The sequence below is a fragment of the Spea bombifrons genome, chromosome 2 (assembly GCF_027358695.1).
Source record: "Spea bombifrons isolate aSpeBom1 chromosome 2, aSpeBom1.2.pri, whole genome shotgun sequence".
Taxonomy (NCBI): domain Eukaryota; kingdom Metazoa; phylum Chordata; class Amphibia; order Anura; family Pelobatidae; genus Spea; species Spea bombifrons.
Genome location: NC_071088.1, coordinates 99016293 through 99037074, shown reverse-complemented (window position 1 = coordinate 99037074; position 20782 = coordinate 99016293). Strand labels below are relative to the sequence as shown.

At 37.6% G+C, this 20782-nt stretch overlaps 1 protein-coding gene across 1 annotated transcript in view; it reads right to left on the bottom strand.

Annotated features, from left to right (window-relative positions):
* Window positions 1-1534: 1534 nt before the first annotated feature.
* Window positions 1535-20782, bottom strand: part of UGGT2 (UDP-glucose glycoprotein glucosyltransferase 2) — an 84519-nt gene continuing 65271 nt past the window's right edge. The window contains exons 30-39 of the mRNA XM_053455362.1: window positions 17020-17104; window positions 15853-15938; window positions 14904-15002; window positions 13099-13183; window positions 12480-12662; window positions 8833-8993; window positions 8637-8751; window positions 5842-5958; window positions 2677-2821; window positions 1535-2051 (exon numbers count right to left, since the gene is read on the bottom strand). Coding sequence (XP_053311337.1) covers window positions 2029-2051; window positions 2677-2821; window positions 5842-5958; window positions 8637-8751; window positions 8833-8993; window positions 12480-12662; window positions 13099-13183; window positions 14904-15002; window positions 15853-15938; window positions 17020-17104 — 1099 coding nt within the window. The 3' untranslated portion in view covers window positions 1535-2028. The remainder of the gene's footprint in view (window positions 2052-2676; window positions 2822-5841; window positions 5959-8636; window positions 8752-8832; window positions 8994-12479; window positions 12663-13098; window positions 13184-14903; window positions 15003-15852; window positions 15939-17019; window positions 17105-20782) is intronic.

Here is a 20782-nt window from a genome sequence, read left to right as displayed (position 1 = left end):
ACTGGTGCTCCATCACAGAAGCCCCAGCGGAAGTGGAGGACAGTAGAGGAGGATGTCTGCGTGCATCACACAGACGCCTGCCGGCTGTCAGAGAGGAGGATCCGGGTCCCCTGCAGCGCTCCAGGGGATCTGGATCTTAGTGTTATCCGACCTTTGAGGTCAGATTATAAACCTCATCTTATATTCGACAAAATCGATTCAACTAATCGATAATGAAATTCGTTGGCAACGATTTTCATTATCGATTATATAGATTAGTTGTTGCCGCCCTAGAAGCTGTTATAGCTGCAAAGGGGAAACCAAGTACATGTTAATGTCTATGTATTTAGAATGTAAGTTCATAAAAGTTCTTGTTGGTGTAATGGTCAGGTGTCCCAATACTTTTGTCCATATAGTGTACTTTCCATTCTGCGAGGGAGGGGCCAACCGAGACAACCCTATGTACAGCCTGTTTTTTTTTTTTTTTGTCATGCACTACTACTTTCAGATATTTTATTATATATCTCAAATTGTATATGAACATAAAAATCTCCTAAAGTCAAGAATAGTGTCATTAAAGCCAAGATGCTATTTCAAGATTTTTTTTTTTTTTTTTTTTTTTACACAACCCATTGTAAAGGTGCCTGTTGCAGCCAATAATTTTTGACAATGACAGGTCCATCAAGATAATATTAATTAATATGTAGGGCAAGTGAAGTTAAGGAATATTTTCATTTTAATTTAAGTAGGTCAGAACTTCAGTGTTGTTGTCTACAATGTTGATATAAGCGAACACGTTATTTGTAGAGTATTCGTTCTGTACAGAAACATTTGTGGAAACACACATTGAATGTAGTTGGGTTTGCTTTTTGTTTGAGGCTCATATTCTCCTTTTAGTGTCTTCAGAGACATAAAAACCATGGGCTCACCTATGTAAACGAGTGTAATAATTATAGAAAGGGCAAGATAAATAAACAAGATGTGATCATATTAACACCATTAATGGATTAGGGAGTTACAGAAAGGACATTCATATGACAGCTGAGTGCATAGAATATTAAATGTAAAATTATAAAGCTTGTCAACGATGTCTGTTTATGCGTGCACAACACACTTACATATACACATACCAAGTCCATGTATTCACATGTCTAACCACAATAAACATAATACACATATATGCTGACTGAGATGCTCTGAGTCATTAAGATTTAAAAATAAAACATAAGGCAGTGCTATGACCTTCTCTACCAGTGGTTTGCATAGCCCCTGGGATTCTCCCATGCCTATTTAACCGATCTTAACAGTATTGGGTCTCATGAGGTAAACTGTAGATATGCTCCAGACGCTATAGGTATGAGGGCTGGGTCCTAGGCCTCCAAGGCCGCATTGCATTCTCGGTTGGTGTGTAACTCTGATCAATGTCTGCCTGGTTCCATTCACTCTTCTACAAATCTCAGCCAGCTTAGTTAGACCCGCTTCCCATAGTTCCACCTGTTCCAGTTCATATATAAAGACTGGGTATGTCATATATAAAGACTGTCCCAGGTATGGTAACACCTCATTGACAAAATGCTGAGATGTTATACAGGGGAACATTACTGGCCAAGGACACTTTTTAAAACAAGAACTTGTCTCCAAATAGAAAAGGTAGTTTAGGAACATGCAGCATTTTTCAGCTAATGCATACCTTGTCTGAAATAAATGTACATTCTACTATGACCTGAAGATACATACAAAGCAAATTCCAACAATTTTGTAAACTATGTTCGGATGATTCCTGAAATTCAAACGTTATGTGACCACAGGTATATTTGTTTTAAATAAAACATCCACACAGTACAGGATAAGGAGGGCTACAAAGGCCAGAGAAGAGTGACAGATGTGGCAGGAAGAAACCTATACAAGAAGACCGGATCAAATATTTTTGCGTGTGGGTTTTCCAAATTCTTTTTCAATCCATATAAAAAGGTTTTAAGTGGAACACTCCTTATCACATAAAAAGCTGTGGTGAAACATTCCTGCGGAAAGGTCACTCCATGGAAAATGCTAAAGTTCATCATGTTGTGTGCCTGTAGAAACACAAAAAAATGGTGTGAACTTCTAAGAAAAAGAGCAAATAAATAATAAGCAAAATAATTATCCCCTCTCAGTGTTCTGGCACGCTCAATACACAACACTTTTGGACAAACATGACCAGCCGTGACTCCTCTTTTTAAAGCCATGGCTCAGCGTAGCATTTACAAGACAAATCACAGAGGCTTTTCTTTTTTTTTTTTTTATTTTTTAAGACTCCACTGACTACTGGTTTAGGATATACCGATGCACTGGAGAAATTTACCAGGCCGATTGTTGATAAATCTGTCTGTCGAAAACTGCATTTAGAAAGTATATTGACAAAGCACATACCGTAATGTATGCACACTGGACATAATCATAACATACGTTCAAACTAGCAGCTTTAACAATATTTAGGAGTCTCTGGAGCAGTGTTCTTCAAATTTTTTTCCCTCAGGTGCTCAGGTTATCTGCAACATTCAGACAGGCTTCCATCTTGAACGTGAACCAAGCACTCCCTGCATGTGCAGATCTGAGTGTGCTGTGAGGGGGCACTACCCAGGGCTGGAGGGCAACTCCTAATTTAAAGAACCTAGAGCGACATTGTGCCATATTTGCCACTATGCTCATATCCTTTACCATTTTCAGATGGCTGCGTTCCATTACTTTTCTGCTCTTCGATTCGTTTCAGCAGCTGCCGTATCTCTGCGTCGTAGTCTTTCCACTCTGGCACAATTCTGGCCGCAGCTTTTAACTTGGGTTCTTTTGTTTTGGGATTGTTGCACTAGAACATATAAAATATATTGTCTTGTATATTGTACCAACATTTAGGGATAAACAACAAAAACCAAAGTCAGCTTCTGCTGTTTGTTCAAGTTTACTCCTTTATGGACTTTTCATTGATTTGTAAACAGTGCTCAAGTCCTTTAAACAAAAACCCAAAACATGCAGTGTTCTTGAGAGAACTTCTAAAGCTTCTGAACAGAACAATACAGAATACACTAAAATACACATATATCCTGAGTATTAGTATAACTACAGATATATCCAGCTTTTTAAATCAATACATTATGCCACAGGCTATCAAGAACTTTAAGATGCTGTCTGATAGCTGCCACTTTGCTCTACTTACCCCAGGCAATAATACAATTTGACTTCCCAGCCTTTGACAGATTATACAATAGTTTATTGAGCATTTACAGTATAAGATGGTTCCCAGGCGATCTATTGCATTTTTATTCTATAGTTTGAACACACACTTCCTACACAATGATAATTTCAAGCCCACGGATAAGATCTTTCCCCATGGCTTATTACACATCACCCCTTCAGGCATGCGCAGAACATGAGCCGCCAATTTCTATTAACAGCACAAAGGAGACTATTCTGCGAACCTAGTAAAGAAAACAAACTTAAACGTATATTCGGACATTAGGGCATTCCATGAGGTGTTGAGTTTTTACAAATTCCAAAAAAATATTTTGCAACAAGGACACATTTATAAGCAAACCAATAATTTTCCAGTGACTTACAATAAAGTATTCAAAAAAAAATGAAATACCAATGAAACTGCCACAAACTGTTAAAAAAATATGTCTAAATGTATATTTTTAGAAACATTACAACAACATATTAAATTGTGCAATCCTCTATCTTTTAAAAGTCCAGTTAACCTTTAGTTTATGTGTATATATACATAACAGACATATACACAAACAGGATGACATGACAGCGCAACACAGATGGGGTTTATTCACTAAAAAGAGAGTTCAATGAAAGGTCAGAACTATTGGGTTACTAAAAGGTTTTTCCAACAAGAATGACTGGGTTGGCTGTGTAAAATGCATAACTGAATGGGTAAGGACACTTATGCTGATTTCACTATACATTATACGGGGCCAGCTAATCTCTTCATCATGTATAGTGAAGGCAAGGAGTTGAAACTACAGCTCTCCTGCAGACCTTCTTACAGGGTTCTATTAAAAACAAGAACACATTTCTAATTGAGATGCTAGTACTCTGGCTGGCATTCTACACAGAACCACTGCCGTTCTAAAGTTTTGGATCACTTCTAGCTGTGATACATAATTGCAAAAGGGTTTTTTAATGATCAGCCTTTTAAACTTTTAACTCTGATCGGTGAACACAAAGTTCCATTGGAACACAGGAGTGATGGGAATCAAAGGACCTCTGTACGGCTATGAAGATATTTCATTCACAAGCTGCCGTTTCCAGCTACAATAGTCTTTACAACATTCTACGCTGTATTTCTGATCCACTTGACGGTATTTTAATGGACAAAATGTGCTTTTCTTTCACAAACAACTACATTTTGTTTGAAGGGTAGTGTAATCCAGTCTGGAATCAGAGACACGGTGTAAACGTGTACAGTGTTTATAAAGGAAACATGTTAACACCATTCTTATTACAATAAATACTTTCCTACAAAATGCAATAAAAAACAAAACTGCATTTAAAAACAGAAGCAGCCTCAAGGAAAGGCAATAATCCCTTTACTTCCACAATGATTCATTTGTTGCCTACAGCTGCTTGACTACTGTCATTAGCAACCCTGACAGCTCTGCAAGCAAAATTCAGTATCCTCCATCAGAAAGCTTAGCAACAAGATTGTCATACTTAATTCCCACATCAAACCATGTGCTCGTCCGAAAAGTAACCCTTCCAATAAAGGCTTATGAAGAAAGGGAATCAAACCCTATTGTGAGCACAAACGGGATGTCCAGGTCTAATTGGCTTAGAAGCTTTGCTAATTTGTGGCTCTGTTCCAACTCTTCTATGCTGGGCTATAACCGAAAAGGAACAAGATCGAAGAGGAAGGGGAACATAAAAGGAAATGACCGTCTTTCACTTAACAAGAGCGATTATGGCATAAGAGTAGTAGTGATGAGCACAAAAAGATAAGAGATCAACTCAGTGGAAGTGTTGGCACAATTCTAGGAATGGTCAATGATAAATCAGATTTAATTCCCTTTTCACACTATGACTGCGATGCTTGAAAGATAATGAAACACTAACATTATTGGAAGATTTCAAGCTGCCTTGATATTCTGTTAAAATAGTGTAAATTTTAAATTTTTAGCTGCCCTGTGGGACTCAATTAGTACTGGGTTTATTTACTAAAGTGGAACACAAGGAACTCCAGTTTATTGACTTAATTATGCATTGTTTAAAGGGCCAATCCAGCTAAGTGATCCCTTTAAATTCTTTTGTGGTTGTGGATCCCCCCCAACAAATGCATTTGGCCCTTTCTCCACCCACCAGCTAAATGACCTGGGGAGGGTCAAATGCATCTCACGCACACTATGAACTCACATGCATTTAGATCTAGCAGTGGCTGAAAATTCTGTGTGTTTTATTTCATTTTGGAAGAATGCATATTAAAAGGTACTTTAATAGGCATCCTTGTAACGTAAGATTGGCCATCTGGCTCACCGGCCTCAAGCTAGGTGTTCATGCTCACGTGTATATCAAATCAGTGCATATCCAGCTTCTGGCCGCATCTACGTCAACAGGCGGCCGCTAGACTTAGACTCTGCCTCGTGATCACCAGACAGGCACTGATAGAAGGGGTATTGCAAGGACTAAGCTAGTCCTGCATAATGCATAGGTAATCGGGAGATTTCTTGAAAATCACCTCATTTTTTAACTATGAGTTATACAATTCCAGATCAGCAATTCTTTATAATGAAGTCTGTGAGGTGAAATGAACCTGCTGCTGTTTTAGAGAATTTAATCCCCCTGTCACAGGGTCCATACCCTTCATAGCCATTACAAACCACTTACCAAGTCAATGGTTTTGGCTTTTTCCTTGGATTTATCATCGCACCAGGTTTCACACCAAAGCCATTCCTGGGGAAGGGATTTTATTGATACCTGATGAATCATGTTGTTTGGTAGGTCCTGTGTGTAAAAAAATAAAATAAAAAAAAATCATGACGTTTATTCATAGCGCACCAGCAGACAATAACTAACACACTAAGACACGTTGGTACAAACTTACAACGCTTCTATCATAAATACAATGTATACTTTCAACTGCATTGATCGTATTATATAATTTTACAACATACTACCCACCGTATATAACTCTTAATAAGACTACAACCTACAGAAGGTTAAATATCTCCTAAAATACTGACTACTCCCCTCCCCTCCCCTCCGGCTGTGTATGATGGAGCTGTAATCCAAAAAAGCTCATTACACCATTTTTTACATTAAAAAATAAGTATAAGTATATTTAAATACACATGCATGCCCTTGACATTTTTATTTTGTTTTTTTTGGGAAACTACATGCTTGAGAAGAATGTTTCTGTGTTCAATGTAATGCCTGGCTCACCCTTCTGAAATGGCTAAATTATAGAGCCTGCAGTTTAACTGCCGGGGACAAAAATTGCTCTTAATGAGCTGAAGACCAACAGAAAATAAAACGGGAAGAAAATGCATCAACAATATATTCATGTAAGTAATTTCTGCAGGTGCCACAATAAAGCCCTCACAATGGATGTGTTTACCCCTAACTAGTACGTCCATCAAGGAACCATCTAGAAAGACAACCCATTAGCCAAAGGTTTTTTTTTTAATGCTAACAATTTACGGTAATCAGTAAGGATAGAGCAGAGAAGAATACAACTATTCATTAAGCAGAATATGTTGGAACCCAAAGCATCCTAGAAATGCTTGGTCATACAGGTGCAATTAAATAAAACAGATTTGCTGTTTATATTGAAAACATGACCGGGAAACTAATACATTATCTGAAAAATAAGCCTTTCAGTAAGAAATACAAAGACGGGAAAATAAATCAGTTATGTATTTTCTAAATATTTTTTTTTTACACTTTTTCCAATGTTCAATAATATACTATTTTCTGTGTGATTTCTAACGGACATTTACAAACCTGCATTAAATTTATTTCCAGTGTGTATTTTCAAAGAGAAGGAATACTACAGGAAATGTAATTTTAATGGGTTTTATATTAAAATGCTATACTCTTGCATTTGAAACAGTTCTGCCATCTCCAATCTATGTTATATAACACCCTTATGGCAATGCTCATGACCTCTACTAATATTTGAGGTCAAAATGAACCCTAGTAAACAGACAGTGGCGGATATATACTGTATATTCTTTAGCACTGGCAGAAAACCAAAATAACTCTCTGAAAGACTTGGAGAGGAGCAATCAAGCCCACGAGACCAGGTGTTCAAACATTAGCCACAAGTGCACTCAGATTCTTACCATACACACAAAGAAATATAAATCATGAAGTAAAAGCCATTTGACATGTTTAAAAGATTACTTAAATGCTACTTTGACTCTTTGGTTGCTTTTATATCAATACATTTTAGAACATGAAAAAGAAAGAACTGCTTTTTCAAACAGAGCTGACTGCCGAATGTAAGATAACATAATATAAATACACACACTATACAATTTTGGATCTTTTTCTGTGGGAATTTTTGCCCATTCATTCAGTAGAGCATTTGTGAGGTCAGGCACTGGTGTTGGATGAGAAGGCTTGAATCGCAATCTCCGTTCCAGTTTATCCTAATGGTGTTTGATGGGTTTGAGATCAAGGCTCTGTGCGGTCAGTCAAGTTCTTCTACACCAAACTCATCCAACCATGCCTTTATGGACCTTGCTCTGTGCACTGGGGTACAGTCATGCTGGAAAAGGGCCTTCCCCAAACTGTTCCCACAAGGTTGGAAGCATAGCTATGTCAAAAATGTATTGGTATGCTAAAGGAAGTAAGGTGTCTAGCCCAACCCCTGAAAAACAGCCCCATACCATTATCCCTCCTCCACCAAACTTTACAGTTGGCACAATGCAGTCAGGCAGGTAATGTTCTCCTGGCATCTGCCAAATCCAGATTTGCCCATAAGACTGCCAGAGAAGTGTGATTTGTCATTCTACAGAACATGTTTCCACCGATTCAGACGCTTGGCATTGTACTTGGTTGATGTGAGGCTTACATGCAGCTCCTCGGCCATGGAAACCCATTTCATGAAGCTCCCGCTACAAAGTTTTTGTGCTGACATCCATGCTAGAGGAAGTTTGGAACTCTTTAGCTATGGAATCGGCTGAGTGTTGGCACCTCAGCACTTGGTGACCCTGCTCTGTTACTTTGCGTGGTCTTCTGTAGCCTTTGTGGCTAAGTTGCTACTGTTCCTAAATGCTTCTACTTACAAGTGTTTGTAAATGCAGACTGTAGCAATGGGTCTGATTGAAACATCCAAATTCAATAATTAAGGGGGGTTTGTACCAATACATTTCTCCATATAGTGTGTATATACAAGCCCTAGAAAGCCTGATGAAATTTACTAATTTTGAGAGAGAATTATGTACTAACAATGTATACAATACAAATACAAAGATTCCTGCAAATGAATACACGAATACATTTCCTAAACTTTATCCAAGCATCAAACCAAGACTCAACAGTAAAAGATCTGCCCATATCTATAGATGTAGCTCACAAGGCCATATGCTCATCAAGTTTATCGTTAAATAATTTTGGGCACCATTTTATCCTGCACAATTGCTCATCGTTTACATTAAGAATACGTGATAACATACCTGGTCCAAATTAGATAAGCTGTTTGGATCCTGGCTCAGTGCTTGGTATTGACCTCGAAGCCGGTCCCCAGCAGCGATCTTCCTGAACTTTTTTAGGTCCACCACATATAAAGCACTGAAAAATCATAAAATTACATTTTGAAGTGGCACACAATAAAACATCACCTATAATGGTGTGAAAGTGTGCTGCATTTACCTTATGTGGTATTTCCTGTGTCCAAGATGTGATGCCCAATATCCAGACTTCCAGAAACGGTACCCATCCATTTCTCTACGACTGTCACAAAAAGGTGTGTAGCCATAAGGAGCTCCTCCAAGGTTAAAATCACGTAGTTCTTTTAAATCTGCCCTCACAATCTATTTCACAAAAACATGGAAGGAATAAAACATTTGATTTCATTGTTACAGGACTATATGAAAATGAATCAAAACCAATATAAAAAAAGAGGGTTGATGTTAGCGATGGTCACTATACAGTAAAGGATCTGCAAACTGAAAGTTCTTATTTAGAAGACATCACCTACAGGGACAGACAACCCATGTGCGAAGACAACAAAATCATCTTATAAGTATCACAGTAAGAACACATTTCACCGTCAACAAATGTATTCTAACACTATACAGTATGGTGAAAGCCTGGCAGACCTTGTGGTCCAAATTATCAATTCCTGCTCATTATTATTATTTATTGTTTTATATAGCGCCATCAAATTCCATAGCGCTGTACAATGGGTAGACTGGATTTCTCCTTGCCCCTCCCATTTCTGAAAAATCCACTGTTTCAGCGAGGTAACACTTCTACCCCTTTCACACAGTGAAACTGCTTGGGTATCAATTACATCTGCCCTTTCATAAATATGACCTCAAAATCCATACGGGTCCTTTCCTCCATTAGAGCTAAGTTCCCTCAGCTTCCCATATGGCAGTGCCATTATCTTCAAATCCACAGGTTCATCTGCAGAATTCTCTCCAAAACTGATTGGAAGGCCAACCAGCACAGGATACTCTACTACACTCTTTTAGAATCTCCCTTTTCTATGAAGACCATGACACCATCCAATCTTGTATGAAACGAAAGAAGTTGATTCATAGTATCCCTGCCACATTCTACAAGAAGATTCTGCACATGGCATATATTTCCCCATCTGGTAGTTATGGAATGGGCACATTGTCAAACATCTTGCTGTCCTGACCGCTGAGCTGATGCATTACCTATGGCAATGGAGGGGTATCCAGACCTTTTGATGATCTATATGCTGTACCAGAACTAAAACCTATATTTCCCCTCACACCTCTATTCACAAGTTTCGATATCACACGAACACTCATTGCTTTAGGACTCAAGACTATTCCACATCACTGGATGAGCCCTTGGAACCTACAATGGCTCTCTTCAAGTCGAAATTGTTATTTTTATATACCGTATGACATTTTCGGATTGACGTATGACTTTGTGTCTTGCAATCATATCAATTTATTGCCTCTTAGTACCAGGTTTCAAGTGAAATCTCCCTGGTAGCAACTGTTACATGGACAGGACCCAATTTATACATCTACCTCTTGACTCCAATGGTTTTGGTACCCCCTCACTTGAATGGCCATTGACTAATTCCACTTTCTAGGGTATAGAAGACCTATACCTTCACCATGTTCACTCACCTGAAAATTCATGCACTTTGACAGACTTATGGGCATAATTATTGGCAGTGTTTTCAAGTGTTAGTTTTTTTTATATTTCGTGTTGTTGGATTTGTACTACCACTACCACTACTCTGTGAAGTTAAGTGTATACTGACTTGAAAATGTAAACTTTTAATAGAGAAAAAACACACATTTGAAGGAGTTTACTGCACAGGCAAGAACTGATTTGCTTCACTAAACCCTGTATCCCCTATTATGCTCGCATAGGGACAAGCCTGGTAAACTCTTTATACTGCATTGGATGATCATATCAAACAATATGTCTTCCCTGCTATGTATTTTGCAAACCAGTTCTCACCACTATGAAACAGTCTGGAATATATGGCCACGTCTGAGAAATCATAATTATATCATTTCTTTTGTGGTGCAATGTTGACAATCTGTAAGTAAAAAGTGACTTCTGTCCAGCTACAAGCTTGATGTCAATAACCCTGATCCTGCCTAGTATTTTAGCGCACATGTCTTATCACAACTGCTAAATAATGCAGTAAATTGGCATGTTATTCATTATTAGTGAGTATGCCCTTCCAGTACATAACTATAGCACAGTGAACCTTTTAGACATGTGAGAAGTGTTTAAGGTGACATTTCCAAACAACACACCATTTGATGATGAGCTAGGCATCAAACTGTTAATATTCAGACTAAATATGTTTCAACTCCAGAGCCTGACATGGATTTGTAAGGCTTACTAAAGCATTGGTTCTTACGCTTTTCTCATTAAAGCAGGCTTAGGTTCATCTCCTTAGTAGCTACGGGCAAGACACAGATCATTTAAACACTCAACATCGTCAACTTACAACTACAAGGATGGGGGATGGAAAAATACAGAAATGAAAGCCTTGTGTAGGGATATTCAGTAAGTTAAGAGAAAGACAGTAATGTGTTCCTCCTAGGATTTTAAGACTATTGATGTAACTAGAGGTCGGACAAATTTGGCTTGGATCTATGAGCCAGCCAAAAAATGTAGAAGCCAGTGTTTTTTTGTTTTCAAATATTTAAGTTTGTTATACCTCCTCTCTACCTTCCACTTCTAATGTAATGCTTTACCATCATGTGTTCTCTTAAATTAAATCGCAAATGTGTATTTTATATTATGTCCAACTGCAGTAAGAAACACCAATTTGTGTTCTGCAATACTCCCTGAGTACTGCAATACCCCAACATGCAAAGGTTTAAAATGTTTAGGGGAAGCCATGAGACCTGTGTTCACCGGAGCTTGCACTCTCCAAGCTGCTGCATCTCTACCAAAGGTTACGTGACACTGCTAGGTGCTTTGCTGCACCCATCTCTGTGTGCCCTGCAACCCCGCAGAGGGGTCCGGATTCCCTGAGGCCGGCCCTAGCCAGTGCTACCCCCTTATCCTGCAAAACCCTATGTGCCAAGAACGGATTTCTGATTATTTCATGGTGACCTGGCATCGAGGTTTGTTAAGTCCTAAACATAACTACTCAAGGTGAATTTTGAATCACATCTTGTTTGCCACTAAGCCTGATATCTGGATTTAGAATAAATTATATATTTTCACTCTCATCACTACCAACAGTACTTTCACATTATCATTGTGCATGAACTTTAAACCAGATCTCAAGATCAAACTTCTTTTAAATATTAAAGTTTACTGCCATTAACTGGGATATTGCGTTGTGTACTCTTACATTTCAACCTTCTATTATGGACATGCTCTGTCAATAGATAGCAACCCAGGTATTGTGGAACTACTGCCACTGTGATGACGACCATGGTGTACACCAGCTTAACTAACTGTTGACTCTTTTCAGTCAATATAGCCTATTAATATAGGCGTTAATATTGACATGTATGTTATAATCTTGGGTACTACACCTTCAGAAACATTTGCTTCACAGAGGAATTACAGACCACAACTCAACCTCTACTTACTTCAAAGGGCTGGTTAAGAATATTTTTGCACTTCACAACCAACCCACCAAGAGGAACCTATGTGCTTGACATCCCCCATTTGCTTTCAGGTTAAAATGGGACTATTATTAAATGTTTTAACTTACATCAGCTTTGTATGGAAGCTAATTAAATGTTGGCTCATGTATCTCAAAACCTTTGTTAAGTTGGGCACTTGATTCAGTTGTTAATGGAAGATTAATTTAACATGCATTTCCTTACCTGGTCTGCATCCACAAAAATAATTTTGTCCACAGCAAGGGGAAAAAGAACATCCAGGAAGAGAATTTTATAACCCCAGATAATCCTCTGCTTCTCGGTCTGTTGGTGAAGCCATCTTGGCCATTTGTACTGCACTAGCTCATACTGAAAACCATATTCTTTTGCCATATAGGGAATAATTTCCTTGGGATGTAATGAAGAGTTGTTGTCCATTGGTACATTATGGCAATTGTGTAATTTGTGTGATTTTCTATTCAATAAACTCCTTTTAAGCATACTTAGCCAAAACACAACCAAATATAGAAACATTTATCCAAATGCTGTTGTATTATAGAATAATGGTAAACAACTCTGTGTTTATGATTAAATGATATATCGCAATAAAAATTACATTTAACAAAGCCGGTATTTTTAGTTTTCTGCATTCAAGTATCTATATGTTAATACATATGAACAATAAACACTGGCTTTGTATTTTTGGTTATTTATTAAAGGACTTTAGTCAATTCACCTGCTGCCCCTGGCCAGGCTTTTAATCACAACCCTCATAACAAGTGAACAATCTTTGGCCTGTTTATTGCTAATGGTTATATATTCATACAACATAAGCAAAACTCACCTTGAATTTAGGAGAAAGATAGTTTTTTAAAAACCAAAACTTTACCGGTGTTTTTGTATTCTGTAGAACAGAGAACATCATAATTCTAGAAGAAAAATAAAGGTATTTGGACAAATAAATTTGGTCTCAAAGCTTGTACAATCTCAGGGTGAACAGTGCAATTATCAGGGCCAAGGTATAGCAAGCCTAAGAAACTTTCTACATATACCATGTATTATATATCCTGACCATCTACATGCATATTTTTCAATAAGAGGTTTATTTACTAAATTTTTCACCATTGTAGTCCAATTAGAAAAAAAACAGCATTGTTTTAAAATAGGACTACACCGATTCTTACTGAAAACCTGCAGAAAAACTGTTATGAACTCCTAAATGTGAATGTCTCCTAAATGCAGTCCCCGCCACTAATATTAGCACCCTTGGTAAATAAGCAATAAAGACAATTTTGACAGCCTTCTTTACTCTTAACTCTTTGTTCTTTTCTTCAAAACATACACACAATTCTCTGCTCTCATGTATGTCTAATAATTGCAAACACAACACAGGTTTATCTAAAAATTATTGGTTGTTGACAAAATGGGAAGAGGCTATAAGAAAATAGCAAAAGCATTGAAAATTCCCATATCTACCATGAGTGCAAAAATTAAGAAGTCCCTGTTAACTGAAAATGTTATGAATAATCCTGGACGAAGATGTGAGTCTTCCCAGTCCCCTGACTTGAACCCCATAACAAACCAGTGGGTTGAACGGAAGAGGAGAGTCCTCAGTGCTACCTCCCTTTGCCAAGATAACAACTCTAAGAAGGTGCCAATAATTGTGCCACATGTATTTAACATTTTTTCCTTTTATAAACCAGTGTTGTGCTTGCAATTGTTTGATATCTATGAGAGTAGATCATTTTTGTGTATTCACAGCCTTTGTTCGTACTTACCAAGGGTGCCAATATTAGTGGAGGGCACCGTACATAAAAGTGTAGGGGAATTTATAAGATGTTGACTAATCTAGAGGGTATCGTTTATGGACATGTTTTGTTTTTTGCACTGAACAGGAACTATCCCCTTTGTTCCACAATAATACATTCCTAGAACATCTATGTTTGCCATGTGTCTAATTCCAATGTTATAGAGCTTTTTACCAATAAAAAAATGCTTCTAGTGTTTGGATAACTTATAACTTAGTGTTGTTACAAAACCAAGTGATACTTTCAAAGCGGTTTTTGTTTTGTATCTTTTATGATTACTAACATTGTCTCTGCTTGGATAATTTCATGTGATGACTAAAACATTTTTGCATAACAAGGTAATTTGGAACAACAGCCACCAAAAGCAGAATAGATGGAATACTGCTCAACCATTTTCTGATTAAATGAGTATGTTATATATTGTGGCATTCATAATCTTACTGACATTTTGAAAACATTAGCTTGACTTATGAATGTATCTTTTTTTTGTTATAAGACCCAAAAGATTAGGTGACCTTGAAGTGAAAGGAATTGAAGCGTACACACTCAATTTCCGACACTAATAATGTGTGAGATTGTAAATAATGTTACATGTTTGGCACCAGCCTCTGCTTTATGTTGTAAAGCTAAGGGACACACGTAAAAGCGTCTTTAAAACTATAACACAGTGTCTTATCGGAAACTTTTACTTTTGGTGTGAAAATCTGTTTTCCAAACTACCGATCAATTAAAAATAAAACATCCTGCGTGTTTGTGGAAAAGCTCAGTAAAATGTAAAGCCATGTCACTGACCATAGCCCCCTGCATAAATTCATATTCATAGCAAATATTAACTTTTTACCTTAAAAAGCGTTCATATAAATGTCCTGAAGCAACAGAGAAGATGTTTAGAACATCAGATTTCTTCTCCTTTTCCTCATTATTTCCTACTCCTGTAAAACTTGACAGTAGAAATAATGTTATTTTTTTTTACCACATCACCCATAGGAATACCACTTGTTAGTGCGATCCAGGTCTAGAAGCAGCAGTTAACTGCATGTGTGACAGTCTTGTAATTGAGAGGAATTTACACATTATCAGATCTATCAACTCTCTATGAAGACAATATCTGTAAGACTAAACGCCACATGCTGTCTTTCCCAATTTGATAGATATTTAGACATCTAGCCAAATCATTATAAAACATATTCTTTAAATCCTTTATGTTAAACAATGTAGGAACGTAGCATATGTAGGAATAAAGTACTTAAGCACCCTAACCATTTCTGTGAGGCGCTTCGGGTCTGCGCTGGTTCCTTTCCTTTTACCAGCAGTCAATTTCACGGCAGAGAAGACACACTGGGGCCATCCAGTCTGCCCATTTTTCCTGATGTAAGACTCTGGTCTTAATCAGTCCTAGATTCAGGCCGTCACTGTCACTTTAAACCAGAGGGCTGCTGTGACCCAATACCTTTTGTTTTGCATAAGGTAAGATGCACACACTCGTGAACACATATGGAATCTAATGGTGTATAGCCTTGTTGGGTTCACACGGACTATGAGCTGATTACTTATGAGATGAACATAAAGCAAACTAGAAACAACCCTCAAAATTAAATTCACTTTATATCCACAAACATGCTATATTAGCTATGCATATAATCAGCCACACATCCCCTTTTTTATTTGTACACACTATGCTCGGTTAAAAATACGCTATAACTTTTCAAGGAAATAGATATTAGAATTTGTAATCAATGCAATTTCAGGTTCTAATCTTTCTGTTTAATTTGCATGGACATGATAGCTACCTTATAATGGAATTCCACAGACCCGATTTCTCCTCCGGCTCGCTGCTCAGGAGATCTGCATGCATCTGATCAGGTCTCTTCTGTACCTGGTATTCAGAATTAAAATAGCAATTTATAAACGGAATATGAAAACGCCAAAAATCAACCCTTTCATTAAATGTGTGAAAGCTCACAGGGGCAATGGCTTGACTTGCAATGACCTTTAAAAGAAAAATATGATATGCTCTATTTTGCTATATTTGGCTCCATGAGTTAGAAGGCCATTCTGTGACATTAAATTGTACACAGTTACTTAAAGCGCTCACCACATGTATTCTCTGGTTTATGCAACTTCATTTTGTACCTTTGGGATGCATCTTTCTTACAAAATTAAAAACAAAGTACAAGCATATAATGTCATCTCAACAACCAGAGACGTAAGGCCCACCGATGCAAAGGGTTAAGTGATTTAGCTGAGCCAGATATTGCTTCCAAAGTCACAGGACATAGCATCACTTCAAAGTATTGTGCGTAGTTCCAAAACATGATTTTGATTATTATTTATGTGTACTTTTCCATAACAGCCTATACTTTTCAAAATTTTGAAGCAATGTTTACCGATCTACTGCAATAGGAGTAAATGAAAAATAAAATGTAAAAATAATTATCTTAATATACTTAATTATGAAGGCAGTACGCAATGTGTCTGGATTAATAGGAGTTACCTGTGATAGCAGTTAAAAAATGTCAAATCCCTGACATCAGTATGCATTGTGATGGGCCACCCCTGATGAGAAAGCCCTTCATAATGCATAGCTAAACCCATGACAAGCAGGGTTGCCCATGAAATATTTGGACAGCAGCCCAATATATTTTTTTGGTGTGGTTGAGCTCAAGTGGCTATACGCTACACCAGGGGTATAACTAGAAACCACAGACTGCCGGGGCCATCCCCCGCCCCCTTAACAGACTGCTGGTGCCATCCCCCGCCCCCTTAACAGACTGCCGGTGCCATCCCCCGCCCCCTTAACAGACTGCCGGAGCTATCCCCCGCCCCCTTAACAGCCTGCCTGTGCCACCCCTGCCCCACTATAACAGCCTGCCTGTGCCACCCCCGCCCCTAAATATGCTAAATCAAACAACGTACATTAAACATCACACTGTTCATAATGAAAAATATATACTCACGTGTACTTTGATTATTTTACTGTTGAAATTATTCAATGCCACAATAATCTCTTCTTGATCAGAAGGAGAATCAGTACCCATGTGTCTAAAATAAGAGCACAATGACATTCTAAGAATATTTACGTTAAATTATGTATATATTTATTGCTATTACATCAGAGGGACAGTGAAAATTATCTTTCACAAAAAGATTAACATGTATTAACACAAACCGATAGAAGGAGAAGAGATGGGGCTTTGCGAGCTTACAATCTATTATCTGTAAAACAGAAATATACCCACTCTCTTAACACTTATTAACAGCATTAAAAAACACCATTTCTACTACCGTTCATGCCAAACAAATTGCAGAAATAATTCTTGAATTACAAAATTTGAACTGAATAATGTTCGTCATGTGACAAAAAAAAACTTTTTAAAAGTTTCTTTTTTGCTATTTATGTTATTAAAATTTCTGAAACAGAAACAAAATAACAGAAGGTGTAGTTAGTGTTTTGTCTATGTGGAACTGCACCTTTAATATTTATAAGAAGTAGTGTTTTTGTTGTATAAAGCCCTTGAAGACACATATTTCAAAAAACACTTACTTCCATCCTTCATGAGTAAATTAACAAGGTTCTATAGAGCTTTTTTTCTCTAGCAAGTTTTGCTTTCCATGACACTTGTAGATTATATTGATTCTACTAGCACTTCAAATACAATTACGGCGTGAAACTTATTTTGTCGAAGCAATGCAAGAGCAGCTCAAAATGTGTTCCTAGGTCATGCAATCTCAACGAAAGCTCAGAGAGAGACAGGAGCAATACGCAGTATATTATTTTCGCTGACTCGGCCTTCACTTTCGATATTTTGAAGGAATGGAGAAAGGATGTACTCCTGCTCCCTACATGGTGTTAAATTTCCCTGTAAAGGCATAGCATCCATAAAGATGTATATTTCCTGATTTACGCATACCCATAGTACAGAAAACATTTTGGGGGATTTAATTGTGATTTTAAAGAATTGTAACTTTTGGCAATATTTACACATTCTATTTTTTGATGGGTCTTCCATTGTTCTTAGAATTTTTAGAGACTTCTAACCAGGAGAAATACATGCTGGGTCGGTACTATTATTTGGGACATAGTCATGTGTGAGCTCATGTCTTATTTTTGCTACCAAATGTTTTCATTTAACCCCTTCACAACCGGTGAATCATGCAAAAGTAGGCTCATAATTTCAGTGACAAACCTAGTAAGTCATGCCTTAAAAACATGCCTTTCTTTCATGTCTATTGGGAGGCATACGTCTTCTATTGGGAGTGTAATATGACTAGAGAATCCAATGTGGTCTTTCTAAAGCTCAGGGGTATCTCTTGCAACTAGAGGGAATCCCTGAGAATGCCATCATGACATCTTTGGAGGTTCACTTTAATTACAATTGTGCCCACAATGTGCAAAGGTCATTAAATTGTCCTCAATGGATGGAAATCTGACTGTCCTAGCACATCATCAGTAGTCAAAGGGTTTACAAAATGGCGCTTAGTACTTATTGCAAAGAAACCAATTACTAGAGGTACTTTGTTGAAAAAGGCGGAGGTTGTAAATGAAACTTAAAGCAACCACCCTTTGTGAGGATTGAACTATTATTTTGGGCTTTTGTGGCATGCATGCCATCGCTGCCCTAGGTGCATACAGCATACATGGCCCTGCTGTCTATAGACGGAGTCAGCCGATCCATTGAAGGATACAGAGTGCGGAGAATAAAGTTGGATTTTCTCAATGGAAATAGCAAAAGTAAAAAAAACAGACAGTAGGAATTACACAGAAATACAATGTGTAAAACGAACAAAAAAACTAAATAAAAACAAAACAAAGCACAGAAACCAGGTGAAAATAATGACAGCCTTGTATTGTGCTCACAAATCTGTAGAACGCAGTTCCTGACACAGCTGCTGAAAATCACTACTCTGATTTAAAAAAGCTCAAAATCCACATTTACGTGGACTCTTCCAGAAAAGCATGGGGCTCATCATATCGCAACCAAGATAAAAGTGCATAATTATTCATTTACAGCACAGAGCTATGAATGGCAGGGTGCCAGGGGTTACTACTGAGAAAATATATATATATAAAAAAATCTTCATGTTCAGTGTTGAAAAGGGACAGCAATTACGGAAAATGAGCAAATATGTCCAGAGGCAGTTACAGAACAACAAGGATCGGGACAAGAAATTGAGTGAAATGATACAAAATGACTTAAAGTGTTATCTTCCCAGAGATCATACCAAATACAGTAAGATAACGGCAGTGGTCAAAATCATTTAAGAAAATCAACTCCACTAAACAGTAAATGACTGCTTAAATCCTGGATGCAGTCCGTACATTTCCCCAGCCTTAACATAAAGAGATTTTAATGCAGGAATACCGAATTAACCGCATCCATGCCTTGGTTATTCTGGTTTCATTAGCTACAATGGTAACATTTTATGAACACATGCATCATTTTACTATGCATTAAAATTTTTATAAAGAGAATTTGTGGGTATATATCAGCTAAAGGAGGAAATTGACAGGAAAGTTTGGTTCCAACCCCAAACCTTCACTAGATGTTATGTCCAAACACAGTGAGCGTCTGCTGCAGGGAGAACTGCTTGGCTGGTCCTATATAATGTATAGTTAAATCAGTGACCTTGCCTCAAGTCTCCACATCCATTCAATTATGCAGGGCAAGTTCAGCCTTTCTTTATGGAATAACTTCTAGCATAGACCCTTCATATAATTATGAACTGATGGCGTTGAAACCACAGCTCTCTTTTTAGTGACTAAACTGACTTTACTACGCACTATAACGAGCCAAACTAAGTGAGCTTCCAAAATAGAATGCAAAATTAAGTGAAATAATAATTTCCTAGAAATCTTTCACCCTTCACAAGTTACCCTTTGGTAATCCATAGTAAAAGTCAGTGAGTAAAAACCTGCAGTGTATAAAAGTTGTCACCCTTTTGATTATGATTAATTAAAAATTATTTAAATGAATAAATAAAAAGTGATAAAGGAAAAGGTGTATCAATATATATAACATGGACAAAAAAAAAAGGTCTCACCTTACAGTGTATACCAGATCTTAACATGCTATAAGTCTGCGGGGATTATTATTTGTTTCATATAGCGCCATCAAATTCCATAGCGCAACAATTTTCCAACAATATTAGCTCTAAGCTGCCCCTAACTAAAATTTCTAATACAGAACAAGATCAAGAATGAAATAAGGTGCGAGTCTTTTACAGCAGGAAAAAACAGCAGACTGGCTAAATGGTTCATACCTGCTTTCTGGATTAAGCAGCCCTGCCCCTGAGACAAGCGGTTGCAGGGTATTAAAAGCTGGGTAAGGTAGGTAGACATACATTGAAACCTTAAGCCCAACCAACAGCTGTGTCTGCGCGGGTTAAGCGTCTATTGGTGACTGAGATTCTGATGTGTTTCCAGCTAATTCAGAGTATTTATTTTAGGCTGTTAGGAGTCCTTCCCGCTGATTATTATTAGCTTGGGGCATCTTAGTACTTGCCGTTTTAGGGGAACTGTTGTGTAATTCCCTTTTTGCAGACGGCAAAGAGAAAGGAATACTGATGCTATCATAACCTAGCAACAATAGATTTAAGTTACAGACTACCAATTATTGGAAGCCCTGCATAGTGCACAATTTAATGTTTGACGAGGCTTTGGAGACGTAGGCACGGAGTGGAAACCACAACTTGCATGCAAACTCTGCCTTTAGTGAATAA